Source organism: Salmo trutta, chromosome 3, assembly GCF_901001165.1.
Source record: "Salmo trutta chromosome 3, fSalTru1.1, whole genome shotgun sequence".
NCBI classification, from domain to species: Eukaryota; Metazoa; Chordata; class Actinopteri; order Salmoniformes; family Salmonidae; genus Salmo; species Salmo trutta.
In genome coordinates, this window is record NC_042959.1 from 31,269,960 (window position 1) to 31,291,580 (window position 21,621).

General features: G+C 42.3%; 1 protein-coding gene across 8 annotated transcripts in view; it reads left to right on the plus strand.

Moving 5' to 3' along the window:
- The first annotated feature begins 8,180 nt into the window (after nucleotides 1-8,180).
- The window catches only part of LOC115172776 (phospholipid-transporting ATPase 11C), a 66,615-nt gene continuing 53,174 nt past the window's right edge, over nucleotides 8,181-21,621 (plus strand). For all 8 annotated transcript variants that reach the window (XR_003871490.1, XM_029730542.1, XM_029730522.1 and 5 more), the window contains exon 1: nucleotides 8,181-8,740. Coding sequence is in view for 7 of the 8 variants with exons in the window: in XM_029730542.1 (XP_029586402.1) it covers nucleotides 8,714-8,740 (27 nt within the window). In the remaining variant the exon portion in view is untranslated. The remainder of the gene's footprint in view (nucleotides 8,741-21,621) is intronic.

Genomic DNA, 21,621 nt, shown 5'->3' on the forward strand with positions numbered 1-21,621 from the left:
AGGTGGATCAGAGAATCACCCGCAGCAAGAGCGACATCATTGATATATACAGAGAATAGAGTCGGCCCGAGAATTGAACCCTGTGGCACCCCCATAGAGACTGCCAGAGGTCCGGACAACAGGCCCTCCGATTTGACACACTGAACTCTATCGGAGAAGTAGTTGGTGTACCAGGCGAGGCAATCATTTAAGAAACCAAGGCTGTTGAGTTTGCCGATAAGAATGTGGTGATTGACAGAGTCGTGTATATTGGTTCCTAACTTCCCTGAAAAGTTGCATATCACGGGGGCTATTTGATGCTAATGCAGAACGCCACAGGATGTTATATCTGTTCCTGGTTCAACATTTTTTGAATGGGGCATGCTTATTTAAGATGGTGAGGAAGGCTCTTTTAAAGAATAACCAGGCATCCTCTACTGACGGGATGAGGTCAATATCCTTCCAGGATACCCGGGCCAGGTTGATTAGAAAGGCCTGCTTGCTGAAGTGTTTTAAGGAGCATTTGACAGTGATGAGGGGTGGTCGTTTGATCGCAGACCAATTACGGATGCAGGCAATGAGGCAGTGATCGCTGAGATCTTGGTTGAAAACAGCAGAGGTGTATTTGGAGGGCAAGTTGGTTAGGATGATATCTATGAGGGTGCCCGTGTTTACGGATTTGGGGTTGACCCTGGTGGGTTCATTGATAATTTGTGTGAGATTGAGGGCATCAAGCTTAGATTGTAGGATGGCCGGGGTGTTAAGCATGTCCCAGTCTAAGTCACCTAGCAGCACAAGCTCTGAAGATACATGGGGTGCAATCAATTCACATATGGTGTCCAGGGCACAGCAAGCAGCAACGGTGAGAGACTTGTTTCTGGAAAGATGGATTTTTAAAAGTAGAAGCTCACATTGTTTGGGTACAGACCTGGATAGTAAGACAGAACTCTGCAGGCTATCTCTGCAGTAGATTGCAACACCGCCCCCTTTGGCAGTTCTATCTTGTCGGAAGATGTTATAGTTAGGGATGGACATTTCAGGGTTTTTGGTGGTCTTCCTAAGCCAGGATTCAGACACGGTTAGGACATCCGGGTTGGCAGAGTGTGCTAAAGCAGTGAATAAAACAAACTTAGGGAGGAGGCTTCTAATGTCAACATGCATGAAACCAAGGCTTTTACGGTTATGAGAGCACCTGGGGAGTAGGAGTGGAGCTAGGCACTGCAGGGCCTGGATTAATCTCTACATCAGAGAAACAGAGGAGGAGTAGGCTAAGGATACGGTTAAAGGCTATCAGAACTGGTCGTCTAGTACGTTCGGAACAGAGAGTAAAAGGAGCAGGTTTCTGGGCGCGATGGAATAGAGTCAAGGAATAATGTACAGACAAAGGTATGGTAGGATGTGAGTACATTGGAGGTAAACCTAGGCATTGAGTAATGATGAGAGAGATATTGTCTCTAGAGATGTTTAAACCAGGTGATGTCACCGCATATGTGGGAGGTGGAACTAAATGGTTGGTTAATTAAGGCATATTGAGCAGGGCTAGAGGCTCTACAGTGAAATAAGACAATAATCACTAACCCGGACAGTAATGGACAAGGCATATTGATATTAGAGAGAGGCATGCGTAGCCAAGTGAACATATGGGTCCAGTGAGTGGTTGGGCTGGCTGGAGACACGGCGATTCAGACAGCTAGCAGGCCGGGGCTAGCAAGCAAGCAGAAGGACCTTAGAGGGACGTCACGACGGAGGAAAGTCTGTTTTAGCCTCGCGTGCAGTGACGTCGATAGACCAGTCATGATGGATCAGTAGGGTTCCGAGTAGCAGAGGGGTCCAAGTCCAATTGGCAAAATAGGTATAGTGGCCCAAGAAATTGGCCAATGGGTCTATTCAGCTAACAGTCCAATTGTTCTAGACAGCTAGCGGGCCGCGGCTAGCAGGCTAGCAGATGGGCATTCAGGGGACGTCGCAACGGAGGGGCCTGTTGGAAAAAAACCCTCGGGCAGATTACGTTGGTAGTCCAGTCGTGATGGATAAGCAGGGCTTCGTTGAGTAAAAGGGGCCCAGGCCAATTGGCAAAATAGGTATAGTGGCCCGAGAAATTGGCTGATGGGCCTATTAGCTAACAGTCCGATATGCTCTAGACAGCTAGCAGGCTAGCAGATGGGCATTCAGGGGAAGTCGCGACGTAGGAGCCAGTTGAGTACCCCCTTGAGCAGATTACGTCGGTAGTCCAGTCATAAAGGATCGGCGGGGTTCTGTGCCCGGTACCAACAGTAGAAGGGGTCCGGGTATTGTAGCCCAGGAGTGGCTGATGGGCCTCTTCAGCTAGCCAGGAGAATGGGCCTAGCATGGGCTAGCTCCAGGCTAATTGGTGCTTGCTTCGGGACAGACGTTAGCCAAGAGTAGTCACTCGGATTGCAGCTAGCTAGCTGCGATGATCCAGGTGGAAAGGTTCAGAGCTTGCGGTAGGAATCCGGGGATATGGAGAGAAAATAGGTCCGTTATGCTTTGGTTTGAATCGCATTGTACAAACTGGCAAGAGCTTTCCGAGATAAAGGTTAGCTGATGACCGCTAGCAGTGGTTAGCTGACTACTAGCTAGTAGCTAGTGAGCTGGCTAGCTTCTGTTGGGGGATTCAGGTTCAGAGGTAAATAAAAATACTTTAGAAAAAATAGATCTACACCACATTGGGTGAGGCGGGTTGCAGGAGAGGATTTTGAAGTTGAGGTTTAGAAAAATATAAAAAAGATATGCGAAGAAAAATATATATACATGGGACACGACAAGACGAAGGACAAAGACATCTGACTGCTACGCCATCTTGGATTAGTACAATGAGGGCTGCGGGGGTGTGTCCTGAACATTTCATTAGGAAGTGGAAGGTAATAGGATCTAGAATTGAATACAATCTCCAAGCCTCTTTCAGTTATTATTTTCATCATGATCACTTTGATTGAATATGAAATATACACTGAATGTACAAAACATTATGAAAACTTGCTCTTTCCATGACAGACTGGTGAATACAGGTGAAAGCTATGATCCCTTATGGATGTCACCTGTTAAATCCACTTCAATCAGTGTAGATGAAGGGGATGAGACAGGTTAAAGAATACTTTTCCAGCCTTGAGACATGGATTGTGTACAGTACTATATGTGTGCCATTCAGAGGGTGAATGGGCAAGACAAACTATTTAAGTGCCTTTGAATGGGGTATGGAAGATGCCATGCGTACCAGTTTGAGAGTGTCAAGAACTGCAACACTGCTGGGTTTTTCCACAATTAGCAGTTTCCGTGTGAATCAAGAATGATCCACCACCCATAGGACATCCAGCCAACTTGATACAACTGTGGGAAGCATTGGAGTCAACATGGGCCAGCATCCCTGTGGAACGCTCTGAATGGCACACAATCCATGTCTCAATTGTCTCAAGGCTTAAATATGATTTTAAATCCACTTCTTATTGAAGTTATTATTTAACTAGGCAAGTCAGGTAAGGACAAATTCTTATTTACAATGACAGCCTACCCTGGCCAAGGAACCTCCTTAGTTGGTGGGGGTTCTTGCAGGAACCGAACTGCCCAACTGAAACATTTGGATTTGAAAGGACAGCAGGTGCAGGTACTTAAGTGAAAAATGTAAAGATCTCAATTTAAGGCATGGTTTGTCCCTTGTATGATCTAAATTGATATTGTTTTAGGATGATACCATCGATCTTTTCATATTTGTGCAAATCTTTCTCAAACAGAAAATGGACACAATTCAATGGACAAAGAGGTAAGAATATGTATCGTATAAGAATATGTTGAAGGCTAGCTGTATTGGGCGCAGATGAGAAATCTGCTCACTTTTGTGTCTGTTTCTGCTGGTATGAAGACGATGAGGCATACAAAGGTGCAGTGCATTCGGAAAGTATTCAGACCCCTTGACATTTTTCAATTTTGTTACATTACAGCCTTATTCTAAAATGTATTAAATATTTTTTTCCCCTCATAAATCTACACACAATACCCCATAATGACAAAGCAAAAACTTTTTTTTTTTAAACATTTTTGCTAATGTAGAAAAAATAAATACTGAAATATGACATTTACATAAGTATTCAGACCCTTTACTCAATACTTTGTTAAGGAATCCTTGGCAGCGATTACAACATTGAGTCTTCTTGGGTATGACACTACAAGCTTGGCACACCTGTATTTGGGGAGTTTCTCCCATTCTTCTCTGCAGATCCTCTCAAGCTCCTTCAGGTTTAATGGGGAGCATTGCTGCACAGCTATTTTCAGGTCTCTCCAGAGACGTTAGATCGGATTCAAGTCCGGGCTCTGGCTGGGCCACTTCAGGATATTCAGACACTTGACCGTTGCCCCAGTCGGAGGTCCTGAGCACTCTGGAGCAGGTTTTCATCAAGAATCTGTCTGTACTTTGCTCTGTTCATCTTTCCCTCAAACCTGACTAGTCTCCCAGTCCCTGCCGCTGAAAAACATCCCCACAGCAAGATGCTCCCACCACCATGCCAGGTTTCCTCCAGACGTGACGTTTGGCATTCAGGCCAAAGAGTTCAGTCTTGGTTTCATCAGACCAGAGAATCTTGTTTCCCATGGTCTGAGAGTCCTTTAGGTGACTTTTGGCAAACGGCTGTCATATGCCTTTTTCCTGAGGACTGGCTTCCGTCTGGCCACTACCATAAAGGCCTACTTGGTGGAGTAATGCAGAGATGGTTTTCCTTCTGGAAGGTTCTCCCATCGCCACAGAAGAACTCTGGAGCTCTGTCAGAGTAACCATCGTGTTCTTGGTCACCTCCCTGACAAAGGCCCTTCCCCGATTGCTCAGTTTGGCCAGGCAGCCATCTCTAGGATGAGTCTTGGTGGTTCCAAACTTTTTCCATTTCAGAATGATGGAGGCCACTGTGTTCTTGGGGACCTTCAGTGCTTCAGAATTGTTTTGTTACCCTTCCCCAGGCCTGTTGTCCGGGCCTCTGGCAGTCTATGGGGGTGCCACAGGGTTCAATTCTTGGGCCGACTCTCTTCTCTGTATATATCAATGATGTCGCTCTTGCAGCTGGTGAGTCTCTGATCCACCTCTACGCAGACGACACCATTCTGTATACTTCTGGCCCTTCTTTGGACACTGTGTTAACAACCCTCCAGACGAGCTTCAATGCCATACAACTCTCCTTGCGTGGCCTACAACTGCTCTTAAATACAAGTAAAACTAAATGCATGCTCTTCAACCGATCACTGCCTGCACCTGCCCACCCGTCCAGCATCACTACTCTAGACGGTTCTGACTTAGAATATGTGGACAACTACAAATACCTAGGTGTCTGGTTAGACTGTAAACTCTCCTTCCAGACTCACATAAAACATCTCCAATCCAAAGTTAAATCTAGAATTGGCTTCCTATTTCGCAACAAAGCATCCTTCACTCATGCTGCCAAACATACCCTCGTAAAACTGAACATCTTACCGATCCTCGACTTTGGCGATGTCATTTACAAAATAGCCTCCAACACTCTACTCAACAAATTAGATGCAGTCTATCACAGTGCCATCCGTTTTGTCACCAAAGCCCCATATACTACCCACCACTGCAACCTGTACGCTCTCGTTGGCTGGCCCTCGCTTCATACTTGTCGCCAAACCCACTGGCTCCAGGTCATCTACAAGACCCTGCTAGGTAAAGTCCCGCCTGATCTCTGCTCGCTGGTCACCATAGCTGCACCCACCTGTAGCACGCATCCCAGCAGGTATATCTCACTTGTCACCCCCAAAGCCAATTCCTCCTTTGGCCGCCTCTCCTTCCAGTTCTCTGCTGCCAATGACTGGAACAAACTACAAAAATCTCCCTCACTAGCTTTAAGCACCAGCTGTCAGAGCAGCTCACAGATCACTGCACCTGTACATAGCCCATCTATAAATAGCCTAAACAACTACCTCTTCTCCTACTGTATTTATTTATTTGCACCCCAGTATTTCTACTTTGCACTCATCTACTGTCAAATCTAACATTCCAGTGTTTTAATTGCTATATTGTATTTACTTCGCCACCATGGCCTATTTATTGCCTTTACTTCCCTTATCTCACCTCATTTGCTCACATATAGACTTATTTTTCTACTGTATTATTGACTGTATGTTTGTTTTACTCCATGTGTAACTCTGTGTTGTTATATGTGTCGAACTGCCTTGCTTTATCTTGGCCAGGTCGCAGTTGTAAATGAGAACTTGTTCTCAACTTGCCTACCTGGTTAAATAAAGGTGAAATTAAAAAAAATTAAAATTAAAATCTGTGCCTCGACCTAATTCTCTGTCTGAGCTCTACGGACAATTCCTTCAATCTCATGGCTTGGTTTTTGCTCTGACATGCACTGTCAACTGTAGGACCCTATATAGACAGGTGTGTACCTTTCCAAATCATGTCCAATCAACTGAATTTACCACAGGTTGACTCCAATCAAGTTGTATGAACATCTCAAGGATGATCAATGGAAACAGGATGCACCTGAGCTCAATTTTGAGTCTCATAGCAAAGGGTCTGAATACTTATGTAAATAAGGTATTTCTGTTTTTATTTGTAATATATTTGCTCACGTTTCTAAAAACCTGTTTTCACTTTGTCATTATGGTGTATTGTGTGTAGATTGATGAGGATTGTTTGTATTATATCCATTTTAGAATCAAGCTGTAATGTAACAAAATGTGGAAAAGGGGAAGGGGTCTGAATACTTTCCGAATGCACTGTATGTAATAATGTAATTTTTGATATATACAAAGTGCCCCATCTTTATTGTTGACACTGGTATAGGATAGACCAGACTGTAAAAAAAAAAAAAAAAAAGTAGTTAATGTCGTTCCCCAACAGGCCTATGATGACAACAAATCCCAGCGCAACACCTCCTATGCCACGTTCATGACAACTGGGATCTCGGAAAAAATACAAAGTAAAATCATGACATCAGCGATCTTCAGGTCGGAAAGTTGGAGCTCTAGAAAGAGGCTCGAGTTCCAGAGTTAGAATTCCTAGTTGGATGACTATTCAAATAGTTTTTTCCCCAGTCGGAGCTCGTTTTTTTCAGAGTTCCCAGTTATTTTGAAAGCTCGGATGTCGGAAATGTCTGAGTACCGAGTTCCCAGTTGTTTGGAACCCGGCAATAATCACTGCATCTTCAACGGGCGGAGTTTATAAACGTGGGAGCGTTGAGGGGATTAAGATTAGTTTCACGGCAGCAACACCAGCTGGATCATATCCACATTAAGACATCCGGTTTTCGGATTTTGCTTTCAAAATAAAGGTCTGTGGTAAAACACTGATATGAAATCAATATTTTTTGCATCTTTGCAAGTGCATAATGTTTAAATTATGTAAATCTAAGAATATTATAAAGAAATAGTATAAAGAAATATAAAGAATATTATAAAATGGAGCACATTGAGAAATGATTGGAGCTTAAGTTAATGAATGTCACGAACATAATTAAAGCCTACTTATAAGAAGTATACAATGAAAAAGGATTCATTTACAATTAAAATAACCATTTTTATTTTCTCTATACTATGATTTGAATTGTGACCAGTGTAATAGGTGGAGTAAAAGTCCAGCAACACTCCGTATTACTCAGAGACCCATGAATTGACACCATACATACTTTCTACAGACCCTGCTGAGTATTCTCTACAACAATTTTCCTGAGGCACCTAGAATATGTTTTGCTCTATAAACCAATATGAATTCCCATACACAATGATTTACATTGTGGCCAATAGAATGGGTGGAGTAAAAGTCCAGCAACAGTCTATATTATTCAGAGCCACATGAAATGACACCATATATACATTCTACAGACCCTACTGACTATTCCCTACAATACTTTTACCTCGGCACCTAGAATAGTTTTTGCTCCATAAGCCAATATATATTTAATATACAGTGATTTGCATTGAGGTCATTTATTTGAACTTGGAACATGTTTTAATACCCAAATATGAACAAATATGAATCATTGTTCATGTTTAGATAATTGTTTTTTACCATATTATCATGAATGAATACAGGTTGTTGACACTTCTTCTATTACGTAGAGAACTCTTATTTAAAACATTTCCGAAATTCAATGACCCGGAAGTTCATTTTTAGTGCTGCTGACGAGTCGTTCATATTATACCGTCAATGTACGAGACGCTGATGACGCTAGTGGGGAGCGGGGGCGGGGGGGGGTTGGAGTAGAAAATATATATTTGACAGGGGTTTGACTGACGGAAGATAAGGGGGCAGTAGTAGGCGAGAAAGACCTGCGTATGAATCGAAATTGAAGTTACTTTGTGTATGTCGGTCACATTTTTTTTGTGACTGGTGCCGCGAGTGGAATCGTATGTGATGATTAATTCGGAAAGACACAGCAACAGGGCATAGAACTACAGGATGTCGCGGACAGTTTCAGTTTTTTGGATGGGGAAGCACGACTAGAACAGTAAAACGCAACGCGGAAAATATTTAAAAGGGAGAATGCGAATGGTTAGAAGAGATCGAATTCAAACAAAATGGAAACAATGTAGCATCGCTGCGGCATTCCATATAGCTATAAGCACTACTAGAGTAGAAAATAGAGCGCTAGTTAACAAATATAAATGCAACGTTACTTATCAGAAAAGCTCAAACAGAGTATAGTAAACTGGTTTAAATAAAAAATAGTTTGTTGGTGTCCCCAGCTACCAAAGAAGAAAAAACTCAAATATGCTACGGAGAAGACTGAACCGTTTGGTATGTATGCAATACACATGGCTAGCCTGCCACCCGGCACTCAAGTTTAAGCAGCATTTGATAGCTATAGCCAGGGGTATATTCACTAGGAACGAAACGGGGAGGGTCCTACCTGAATTTGTCCAGTAGAAACGTTTTTCGTTTGGAGTAAACGGTTTCCGTTGCAAAACGTTTTGGACTAATGATTATACCCCTTCCAACGTTTAGCGGATTATCGCTAGTTGAGTATATAGACAGTCTCATTTTGTTCATCTGTCAAGCAATTATCAAGATAGCTGAGAGCACATTGGCTATGAGAGATGCCACTTGCTACCAATGAATCCATGCTTGCTGGCAGTATTACCAACGTGCTAACTATCATTTGTGTAACTAGACTGTTAAAGGTACAGTAGCTTATTGGCTACACTATTACTATCATGGCATTGACACTATCATCATGTTTTACATATCATTGTAACAAAATTAACCTGTTTTAGCTGAACAACACAAGCATTCTTTGTAGCCTACAGCATTTGTAGTTATGAGTCACTGTTGTCAATTGAAGTAAAACATTGCCTGATTTGAGCAATTTTTGCCTTTAGTGGAAATTGAAAGCTGAAGTTTTCAATGCCTTGTATTGAAGCTGGATCTGCAAAGTTTCCCTCTTTGCATGGACCTTTCTCACCCAGAGTGAACAGTAGTTCACTCTGGGCACAAGCTATCAACTTTCTGGTAAATTAGTCTTCTCAGATGGTCAGTTAAAAACAATTGATCTTGGAGAACAGGTTGTCATTGCCTTTCCACTTGAATGTGATATTAAATGTTAATTTACAGTAATTCAATTACTGTTACTCTGTTTATTTTGGTTCTGTATTTAAAGTAGCCAATCCATCATTGGTTTCTGTTTAACTAAAAGCTGCTCATCTGTCTTGGTTGAATTTCAGTTGTCAGTGAATTTCAACCATATGTTTCATTCTGCACATTACGGGTTTTATAGTCCTTAAATTATCGGTGGTTGATGGTCCTCATCAAAGATGAAGCATGGATCAAGTCCTTATCCACAGGCACAGTCACAAGCTTCAGTCAATGAACACATTTTTACTGCCTTTTTATAGTCCTACCCTCCAATAACCTGTTGTCACGATTAGGTTTTATCCCCCAGATTCAATGTGAGCAGTATAGATACTGGCGGTGAAGGAAGAAAAGCAATATTATAATTATGCAGCCTGACCCTCTTCCCAGCCTTTTTAAGTGTTGCCAGGTCAGCTTATTTTTTTTCTGCCTCCTGAGCTGTGTGCTCCTGTAATTTCATTTTTGTGTGAGCTGTAAATAACGTTTCGTGTGGAGCTGCCAGCCACGCTGTCATTGATGCGCATTGTTCCGTTATATCAAGCTCTGGTTTTCTGCCTCCTAATTCACTCCTCTCTCCCGTTCGCTCAGGGGGAGGGAGGACTGGAAAAATATGTTTTGAATGGTCATCCAACTTGGAATTCCAAGACGGAACTTGGGCCTCTTTCTAGAGCTCCGACCTGAAGATCACTGACGTTGTGATTCAACCTTGTTTTTTTCCCCGAGTTCCCAGTTGACTTGAAAGCACCATAAATCCAGAGAATGCCAGACTTTGACAAAGTTTGACAAAATGTGCCCACAAGAAGGACTGCTGTGCCACATTCCTGTTCAAGTGAGCACAGCACAAGGTAAATCCCAAAATGTCTGCTGCATAAATTATGTAATATGCCAGGGAGATGCGTTTTCTTTAGCTAAGAGAGTAATACTAAGTGTAGGTTGTGTAGTAAGCTGTTAGTAGTCCATGTGCCTCACCCTAATAAGTAGTCCATGTGCCTCACCCTAATAATTTGGTCCCTTTCCCTCATAATTTAGCCTACTGTTCTGACTTGGTGGTGCGCATGTAGCCTAAAGCCTGTTTTAGAGAAATGTAGTAATCTAATATTGTAAGTAGAGGTCGACCGATTAATCAGCCTTTTTGGATGCCGATTACATTGCAATCCACGAGGAGACTGCATGGCAGGCTGACCACCTGTTACACGAGTGCAGCATCAAAAGGACCTTGTGGCTGCAAAGAGCCAAGGTAAGTTACTAGATAGCATTAAACTTAGATTTTTTTTTTTTAATAAGATATCTTCACTATCACTAGTTAACTACACATGGTCGATGATATTACTAGTTTAACTAGCTTGTTCGTCGTTGCCTATAATCAATGCGGTGCCTGTTAATTTATCGTCGAATCACAGGCTACTTCAACTTCGCCAAACAGGTGATGATTTAACAAAAGCGCATTCGCGAAAAAAGCACAATCGTTGCAATGTACCTAACCATAAACATCAATACCTTTCTTAAAATCAATACACAAGTATATTTTTTACACCTGCATATGTAGTTAAAAAATAAATTCATGTTAGCAGGCAATATTAACTAGGGAAATTGTGTCACTTCTCTTGCGTTCAGTGCAAGCAGAGTCGGGGTATATGCAGCAGTTTGGGCCGGCTAGGCTCGTTGCGAACTGTGTGAAGACCATTTCTTCCTAACAAAGATCGTAATTAATTTGCTAGAGTTTTACATAATTATGACATAACATTGAAGGTTGTCCAATGTAACAGGAATATTTAGACTTAGGGTTGCCACCCGTTCGATAAAATACGGAACGGTTCTGTAATTCACTGAAAGAATAAACGTTTTGTTTTCAAAATGATAGTTTCCGGATTTGACCACATTAATGACCATAGGCTCGTATTTCTGTGTGTTTATTATAATTAAGTATATAATAGAGCAGTCTGACTGAGTGGTGGAAGGCAGCAGCAGGCTCGTAAGCATTCATTCAAACAGCAGCTCTTACAATGCTTGAAGCACAGCGCTGTTTATAACTTCAAGCCTATCAACTCCCGAGATTAGGCTGGCAATACTAAAGTGCCTTTAAGAACATCCAATAGTCAAAGGTATATGAAATACAAATGGTATAGAGAGAAATAGTCCTATAATTCTTATAACTATACCCTAAAACTTCGTAACTGGGAATATTTAAGACTCATGTTAAAAGGAACCACCAGCTTTCATATGTTCTGAGCAAGGAACTTAAATGTTTTTAAATGGCACATATTGCACATTTCCTTTTCCAACACTGTTTTCCATTATTTAAACCAAAATCGACATGTTTCATTATTTATTTGAGACTAAATAGATTTCATTTATGTATTATATTAAGTTAAAATAAGTGTTCATTGTTCACTCAGTATTGTTGTAATTGTCATTATTACAAAATTATTTTATATAAATTGCCGATTTTAATCGCTATCTGTTTTTTTTTGGTCCTCCAATAATAGGTATCGTTAACGGCGTTAAAACCATAATCGGACAACGTCTAATTATAAGAGCTTTCGTTGTCTGCTTTATATGCCTCCTTTATTTATCCTACGGTTCTGACTTGGTGTACAGGGAGAATACTGTAAGGACGGCCCATGTTCTGAATTCTGTCGCTGTACATTTAAAAAATGTTGAACAAAGTTCTATTGACTACGTCCATCCTAGCTCGCGCATTGTCTTAATAGAAATTACGCATTGCCTCTTATCTGCTCGTCGTCCCCTTATGCCATAGTTTGTACATCAATTGTCAGTAGAAACCACATTTGTTTAAGCAAGTCAGCCATATCAGCTATGTTTGTAAAAAAAAAAGAAAAAAAGGCAGTAAATAAGGCTGAATTAACTGTTTCGCTGACAGACAAGGCTCCGCTGATAGCCTGGTGTAGCAGTGGTAAGAATTCACTTCATGGTGGCAAAAAAAATAAACTGCTGTTGGAACAGCTTTATGTAGGCCATAACAAATTGTGGTCACCTTTTTATAGTGAAATTCATGTGTTGTCTAGTGGCTTTGCTGGCATGCATCTAAAACATATTTTTTGTTTACCCCACCAAGATTTACATGCAAAAATCGCCACTGTCGTCAAGGTATTCCATCACCCAGTCTCTGTTCCCAAGTACTTTAGCTAGCAATCCTCAGTAGCCAGTGCTACTAACCACCACCAGGGTAACTGGAGCGGACAATGATACTGTCTACGCAGTCAGGTCTCTCAATTCAAGTACATACAGTTGAAGTCGGAAGTTTACATACACCTTAGCCAAATAATTTAAACTCAGTTTCACAATTCCTGACATTTAATCCTAGTAGTGGGTCAGGAGTTTACATATACTCAATTAGTATTTGGTAGCATTGCCTTTAAATTGTAAAACTTGGGGTGAACGTTTTGGGTAGCCTTCCACAAGCTTCCCATAATAAGTTGGTTGAATTTTGGCCCATTCCTCCTGACAGAGCTGGTGTAACTGAGTCAGGTTTGTAGGCCTCCTTGCTCGCACACGCTTTTTCAGTTCTGACCACAAATTTTCAAGCCTCCCTGTTTTTCCTCCAAACATAACGAGAGTCATTATGGCCAAACAGTTCTATTTTTGTTTCATCAGACCAGAGGACATTTCACCAAAAAGTACGATCTTTGTCCCCATGTGCAGTTGCAAACCGTAGTCTGGCTTTTTTATGGCGGTTGTGGAGCAGTGGCTTCTTCCTTGCTGAGCAGCCTTTCAGGTTATGTCAATATAGGACTCATTTTACTGTGGATATAGATAGTTTTGTACCTGTTTCCTCCAGCATCTTCACAAGGTCCTTTGCTGCTGTTCTGGGATTGATTTGCACTTTTCGCACCATAGTACGTTCATCTCTAGGAGACAGAACGTGTCTCCTTCCTGAGCGGTGTGACGACTGCGTGGTCCCATGGTGTTTATACTTGCGTACTATTGTTTATACAGATGAACGTGGTACCTTCAGGCATTTGGAAATTGCTCCCAAGGATGAACCAGACTTGTGGAGGTCTACAATATTTTTGATTTTCCAATGATGTCAAGCAAAAGAGGCACTGGGTGTGAAGGTAGGTCTTGAAATCAATCCACAGGTACACCTCCAATTGACTCAAATGATGTCAATTAGCCTATCAGAAGCTTCTAAAGCCATGGCATCATTTTCTGGAATTTTCCAAGCGGTTTAAAGGCACAGTCAACTTAGTGCATGTAAACTTCTGACCCCCTGGAATTGTGATACAGTGAAATAATCTGTCTGTAAACAATTGTTGGAAAAATTACTTGTAATGCAGAAAGTAGATGTCCTAACCGACTTGCCAAAACTATAGTTTGTTAACAAGAAATTTGTGGAGTGGTTGAAAAACGAGTTTTAATGACCCCAACCTAAGTGTATGTAAACTTCCGACTTCAACTGTAGCTTACATAAGGACATCTGTTTTGCTGTTTATTTGTACAAGGACTTCAAAGGACAGCACAGCAGAAGTGCGTTCAGGATAATGTGCAGGCTTTTGTCACAATGGTGCTTTCAAAAGGCATTATCCTTCATGCCCTTGGCTGATTTTTCATTTTCTATTTGTAAAACAATATTTTGGACACACTGACTGTTCTTGGGCCTGGCCCATCTCGTCCCTGCTGCCTCCACGCTGCTGGGACCCAAGCGCTAATAAGCAGGCCCTTGCCTGGCAGGGGATGTTGTCTTGTATCAGGGCTTTCCAGGCGTGCATGTCAAACAGAATGTGGGAGCCTCTAGGCGCTATGAACCTGCTTCTCAGGTCAACTCAGGGAGAAGAGCCTCTCTCTGCAGCAGTCTACAGCCACCACACACAAGGATTGTCCCATGATCCAATTCCCCTCCTACACAAACATTGTTCACTGCTGTGACCGGACAGACAGTCTGTGTTAAGACGACCTCAGTTATGATTCTTCTGAGAGCAATGGTGTTTTGTCCCAGGCGGCGCATTCATTGGTTGTCTTGAGTAACCATAGAGGCCCTGGGGCTACCGGGATACATTTTACACAGCCAGTTAGAAGCTGCACATGTTCCTCACTGATGCATAGTTTCTCGGCTGAGGAGGAGCCTGACTGGATGATTCCAGATGCTCACTTTCTTGCGCAGCCAGCCAACTCAATGTTTACTGTTCACTACACTATTTAGCAGTCTCTTTTCCAACTCTTTCATTGGACTATGTGTTGTGGCATTTAGACATTACTCATGGTCCACACAGACACAGTGTATACCATTTAGCATAAGCTTTTATCCAGTCTTGCAGTGATGCGTGCATACATTTTAGGTATGGATGGTTCGGGAATCGAATCCACTATCCTCTATATCACATCACTTGTTGGGAAAGAGGGGGATAGTTGGTCCAGTGATGAGTGAGAACTGGCTGTTGTGACTGGGGCCAGCCTTGGGAGGAGTTCTGGGGGGGTAATGGAAGGAGTGCTCAAGGAGGCTAAGAGTGCACAGAGAGGCCAAAGGCCTGGGCAGCTGTGGTGTGATTAAAAAAAAGAAAAAAAGTTCTGGCCTTTTTTCATCAAGAGAGCGTATCGAATAGAGCTGTGCTTTGTTTTGCCGCCATCAGTCTTGGGCTCCATACTTGCTGATGGACAGAAGTGCTTACGCCAGATGTATTTTTCTCTGTTCTCCCTGCTCCGTTCTCCACCCTATAATGAAAACCCAGCCACTGGAGCTGTCTGCACCACACAGCAGAATAAAAAAAGTATATTTAGGCTGATGGAGCACAGAGAGCCTGGCCCTGCGTGACTGAACCTGAGGAAATGAAGGGGAATACAGTGGGTTTTCCTGTTGTAACCCCTGCACTCCCTGTCTCACTGCACCTAATGGACAGGCTTTCAAGGGGCTGAGGGCAACAGGGGGAGACAAGGGAGCTACGGGTGCACCGTTTCTTTTTGTGGCGGTTTTCCATCTGCAGTCTAAAAGCAAGTTTCAATTCTCAGTTTGTACCTTTAAATAATTCACTCCACTTCATTTATTTTAAATTATCCTCAACTCTCCTCTCCTGGTCTGCGTATCGTCGTCGGGGTAGCGACACTTAAAATGCATTCTCGTCATCCATATATTTATGAAGGTTCATCCAGAGAATCCCTCTGTCGTGCTGCAGCGCCATCATTACCCCAGAGAGCGTTCGCAGCGCCATGTGAAGAATATTCTGAAATATGTGTGTGGTGCAGGGTTTCCAGACATTTGACCGGCAACATTTTAATTTACCGGATCCATATGCATTGGTTGGGTAATGTGATTAGGACAACGACCAACTCTTCTTAGAATGACAAATCGCATTGTTTATGGTTAATCTTAACAGAACATCCAACTCGGATGCAACGGCTTGCGTCATTCTTATAGAATTTTGAAAACGTTAAAATACATAGTCCATAAGGCTAGGGGAAGCTTTCCCTAAAGTCAATTGTAAATTGCCTAAAGTCAATTAAATTGGCAAAATTATACAGGCTAATTAGCTTACTCGTGTCCATACATAAAATCATTCTAAATAGGCTACTACACCAGAAAGAATAATTTGGCCACAGAGGATCTTTAGCTTCATTTAACACTTTTTTTTGGGGGGGGGGGGATTTTAGTTCCAACTCAGTGAAAAGCAGACACCCAGCCAGAAATAGCGCAATATTTCAACACACAATCGTGGAAAAAGTTAGGAAAACAAATGGCTATTGCTGTAAAGAAAAGACAATGAAAAATTCTCAACTTAATTGAGCGAAAAGTAGCCCATCTTATTGGCACCAGTGGGGAACATCGGCCATATCTCTGTTGCGTGTGCATATTAACTGTCTTAAGCATTGGGTCAGTACCATTTTTTTAATTTTTGGACTACAATTTCCTCCTCCAGGTTAGATGGACGTCATTTTGTCTCCCCTTCTCGTAGGTCTACTATATGGATAAGACGACGTAGTTTTTAATGATTTGTGTGTCAGCAGAGTAGGCTACTGTATAATTTGTCAAATAAAAAAAATATTCTGCTAATGTTTCAGTCTAGTATAATTGCATGAAATGTGCTTATAAAAGGCCAACATTTTCCTGTACAAAGAAAGCCTACACGCTGCATTGAAGTATTGTTTTTGCGAAGAGTGATTGCATTTATATTAGCCTAAACTATAACTATCCAATCTAAGCCTACTATTCCAAATTTGATCTTTTACATAAGTCTGCAAATGGATGCATGTAATGATGTATTATAAAGTTGAATTTTTATGGTGAAAATGAGCTTCCCCAAACGTAAAACCCACGTGCCGCCTATGTTAGAATAACCGCCAACATGTATTTTCCTCAGCCAACAACACGAGTAACGAACAGCAAAATCCCTAGCCTATGTCAATCTACTATCCCCCGTAGTAGAAAAGTTGACCTATTCTATTGGTCAGTTAGTCATTCTTGGCGAGAAATAAATGGCCTATTCCAAACACTCTGGGACCCCACATTTATACAACCATTTGGCCTAGGCTACATAATTGTTTTTTTCAAGCTATGAGGCTCATGACAGATCAGAACGTTTAGGCGTAAAATGTTGCCAAACTATTTCTTGACACTATAAGCGCAACACTGCCTGTTGGGAGATGTAAATATGCCCCAACTAGCATGGGTTACTAATATGACTAGGATTGTGCCTTTTGGCTACTGGACAAAGAAGGTTGATTTGAAAACCAATAGAACATGAGATTTAAAAGGCTACTGGTTTCAATGTCATATGGGAAGTCTTTATAAAATAATTGCCTGTACGTTGGCTAGGCAGCTTTGAAGCAAGGTAAGACATGCCTACATAATATGTCGTAAAACGTCCAGGTTTCAAACAATTAACTGTTTTCAAAATGCATACCGCCTCCAGCTCATTGCAAAGTGGTGTGACGTGCTGAAGCCAGCTTAGTTGCCTATGCACTTGCGTGGAATGGGAAGCGTGCTTCAATGACCAGCCATTTGAGAACTAAAAATAGTACTTTTTAATCGTGGCCATTCGTTTTTTTTCTTCTTTCACGATTGCCTTTGGAATTGTTGCGCAATGATTGGTCTTATTAAAGCACATGTTTCACTCCAGCAGCAACACGCAGCTCAAAAAAAGATTTTTTTTTTTAGTGTGCGCCAATTTCTTATTTATCGGCTTTTAAAATGTATGGCCCAAAAGCGGGAACCGTGGTGTGTGAATACACTACCTGGACAAAAGTATATGTGGACACCTGCTCCTCGAACATCTCATTCCCGAAATCATGGGCATTAATATGGAGTTGGTCCCCCCCCCTTTGCTGCCATAACAGCCTCCACTCTTCTGGGAAGGATTTCCACTAGATGTTGGAATATTGCTGCAGGGACTCGCTTCCATTCAGCCACAAAAGCATTAGTGATGTTGGGCGATTAGGCCTGGCTCGCAGTCTGCGGTCCAATTCATCCCAAAGGTGTTTGATGGGGCGGAGATCAGTGCTCTATGCAGGCCAGTCAAGTTCTTCCACACCTATCTTGACAAACCATTTCTGTATGGACCTCACTTTGTACACGGGGGCATTGTCATGCTGAAACAGGAAAGGGTCTTCCCCAAACTGTTGCCACAAATTTGGAATCACAGAATCGTCTAGAATGTATGTTGTAGTGTTAAGATTTATCTTCAATGGAACTAAGGGGCCTAGCACAAACCATGAAAAACAGGCTCAGCCCATTATTCCTCCTCCACCAAACTTTACAGTTGGCACTATGCATTCGGGCAGGTAGCGTTCTCGTGGCATTCACCAAACCCAGATTTGTCCGTTGGACTGCCAGATGGCGAAGCGTGATTCATCACTCCAGAGATCCAATGGTGAGGTGCTTTACACCACTCCAGCCGACACTTGGCATTGCACATGGTGATCTTAGGCTCGTGTGCAGCTGCTCGGCCATGGAAACCCATTTCATGATGCTCCTGACGAACAGTTCTTCTGCTCACGTTGCATCCAGAAGCAGTTTGGAACTCGGTAGGGAGTGTTGCAACCGAGGACAGGTGATTTTTACATGATACATTTCAGCACTCGGCGGTCCCGTTCTGTGAGCTTGTGTGGCCTACCACTTCGTGGCTGAGCGCAGCCCCCCAGTTCTATAACCGCACAATGATTTACTTTCAGAGCAAACTCTCATGCCGACACAGCCAGCATCATTCAGCCACAGGGAGAAAAATGAGTCTCTGGTCATGAAGGAGTGGAAGGAGCGGCCCCACTCAAACAAAGCATGGCCTGTAGTACAGAGAAAGGAAGGACAGTACCTGTCAGAAGTTTGGACACCAACTCATTCCAAGGTTTTTTTTCCTTTTGACTATTTTCTACATTGTAGACTTTTATAGTGAAGACATTAAAACTATGATATAACACATGGAATCATGTAGTTACCAAAAAAGTGTTGAACAAATCAAAATTTATTTATATATGAGATTCTTCGAAGTACCCACCCTTTGCCTTGATGACAGATTTGCAGGCTCTTGGCATTCTCTCAACCAGCTTCACCTGGAATGCATTTCAATTAACATGTGTGCCTTGTTAAATGTTAATTTGTGGAATTTCTTTCCTCAATGCGTTACAGCCAATCAGTTGTTGTGACAAGGTATGGGTGGTATACAGGGCCATCTTCTTCTATTTGGTAAAAGACCAAGTCAATATTATGGCAAGAACAGCTCAAATAAGCAAAGACAAACAACAGTCTATTACTTTAAGACATTAAGGTGTCAGTCAATGCGGGACATTTTAAGAACTTCTGCAGTCGCAAAATCCATCAAGCTCTGTGATGAAATGGGCTCTCATGAGGACTGCCACAGGAAAGGAAGACCCAGAGTTACCTCTGCTGCAGAGGATAAGTTCATTAGAGTTCCCAGCCTCAGAAATTGCAGCCCAAATAAATGCTTCATAGAGTTCAAGTAACAGACAGATCTCATAATCAGGCCTATATGGTCAGGTTGCTGCAAAGAAACCACTACTAAAGGACACCAATAAGAAGAAGAGACTTGCTTGGGCCAAGAAACATGAGCAATGGACATTAGACTGGTGGAAATCTGTCCTTTGGTCTGAGTCCAAATTTGAGCCTTTTGGTTCCAACCGCCGTGTCTTTGTGAGACGCAGAGTAGGTGAACGGATGATCTCTTCATGGTGGGAACCACACATGCAGCATGGAGGAGATGTGGGGGTGCTTTGCTGGTGACACTGTCTGTGATTTATTTAGAATTCAAGGCACACTTAACCAGCATGGCTACCACAGCATTCTGCAGCAATACGCTATTCCCATCTGGGTTGCGGGACTATCATTTGTTTTTCAAAATGACAATGATCCAACACACCTCCAGGCTGTGTAAGTGATATTTGACCAAGAAGGAGAGGGATGGAGTGCTGCATCAGATGACCTGGCCTCCACAATCACCCGACCTCAATCCAATTGAGATGGTTTGGGATGAGTTGGACCGCAGAGTGAAGGAAAAGCAGCCAGCAAGTGCTAAGCATATGTGGGAACTAATGACTGTTGGAAAAGCATTCCAGGTGAAGCTGGTTGAGAGAATGCCAAGAGTGCAAATCTGTCATCAAGGCAAAGGTTGGCTACTTTGAAGAATATCTTTATCTCTTTTTTTGGTTATAACATGATTCCATATTTGTTATTTCATAGTTTTGATTATTCTACAATGTAAAAAAATAAAAAATAAACCTTGAATGAGTACAGTTGAAGTCAGAAGTTTACATACACCTTAGCCAAATGCATTTTAAACTCAGGTTTTCACAATTCCTGACATTTAATCCTAGTTTACTGTCTTAGGTCAGTTAGGATCACCACTTTACATTAAGAATGTGAAATGCCAGAATAATAGTAGAGTGATTTTATTTCAGCGTTTTATTTCTTTCATCACATTTCCAGTGGGTCAGACGTTTACATACACACTCAATTAGTATTTGGCAGCATTGCATTTAAATTGTTTAACTTGGGTCAAACATTTCGGGTAGCATTCCACAAGCTTTCCACAATAAGTTGGGTGAATTTTGGCCAATTCCTCCTGACAGAGCTGGTGTAACTGAGTCAGGTTTGTAGGCCTCCTTGCTCGCACACGCTTTTTCAGTTCTGCCCACACATTTTCTATAGGATTGAGGTCAGGGCTTTGTGATGGCCACTCCAATACCTTGACTTTGTTGTCCTTAAGCCATTTTGCCACAACTTTGTAAGTATGCTTGGGGTCATTGTCCATTTGGAAGACCCATTTGCGACCAAGCTTTAACTTCCTGACTGATGTCTTGAGATGTTGCTTGAATATATCCACAATATTCCTCCCTCATGATGCCATCTATTTTGTGAAGTGCACCAGTCCCTCCTGCAGCAAAGCACCCCCACAACATGATGCTGCCACCCCCGTGCTTCACGGTTGGTCATTATGGCCAAATGGTTCTATTTTTGTTTCATCCGACCGGAGGACATTTCTCCAAAAAGTACCATCTTTGTCCCCATGTGCAGTTGCAAACCGTAGTCTGGCTTTATGGTGGTTTTGGAGCAGTGGCTTCTTCCTTGCTGAGCGGCCTTTCAAGTAATGTCGATATAGGACACGTTTTACTGTGGATATGGATACTTTTGTACCTGCTTCCTTCAGCATCTTCAACAGGTCCTTTGCCGTTGTTCTGGGATTGATTTGCACTTTTCGCACCATAGTACGTTCATCTCTAGGAGACAGAACCCGTCTCCTTCCTGAGCGGTATGTTGGCTGCGTGGTCCCATGCTGTTTATACTTGCGTACTATTGTTTATACAGATGAACGTGGTACCTTCAGGCGTTTGGAAATTGCTCCCAAGGATGAACCAGACTTGTGGAGGTCTACAATATTTTTTCTGAGGTCTTGGCTGATTTCTTTAGATTTTTCCATGATGTCAAGCAAAAGAGGCACTGAGTGTGAAGGTAGGCCTTGAAATACATCCACAGTTACACCTCCAATTGACTCAAATGATGTCAATTGACCTATCAGAAGCTTCTAAAGCCAACGCATCATTTTCTGGAATTTTCCAAGCTGTTTAAAGGCTCAGTCAACTTAGTGCATGTA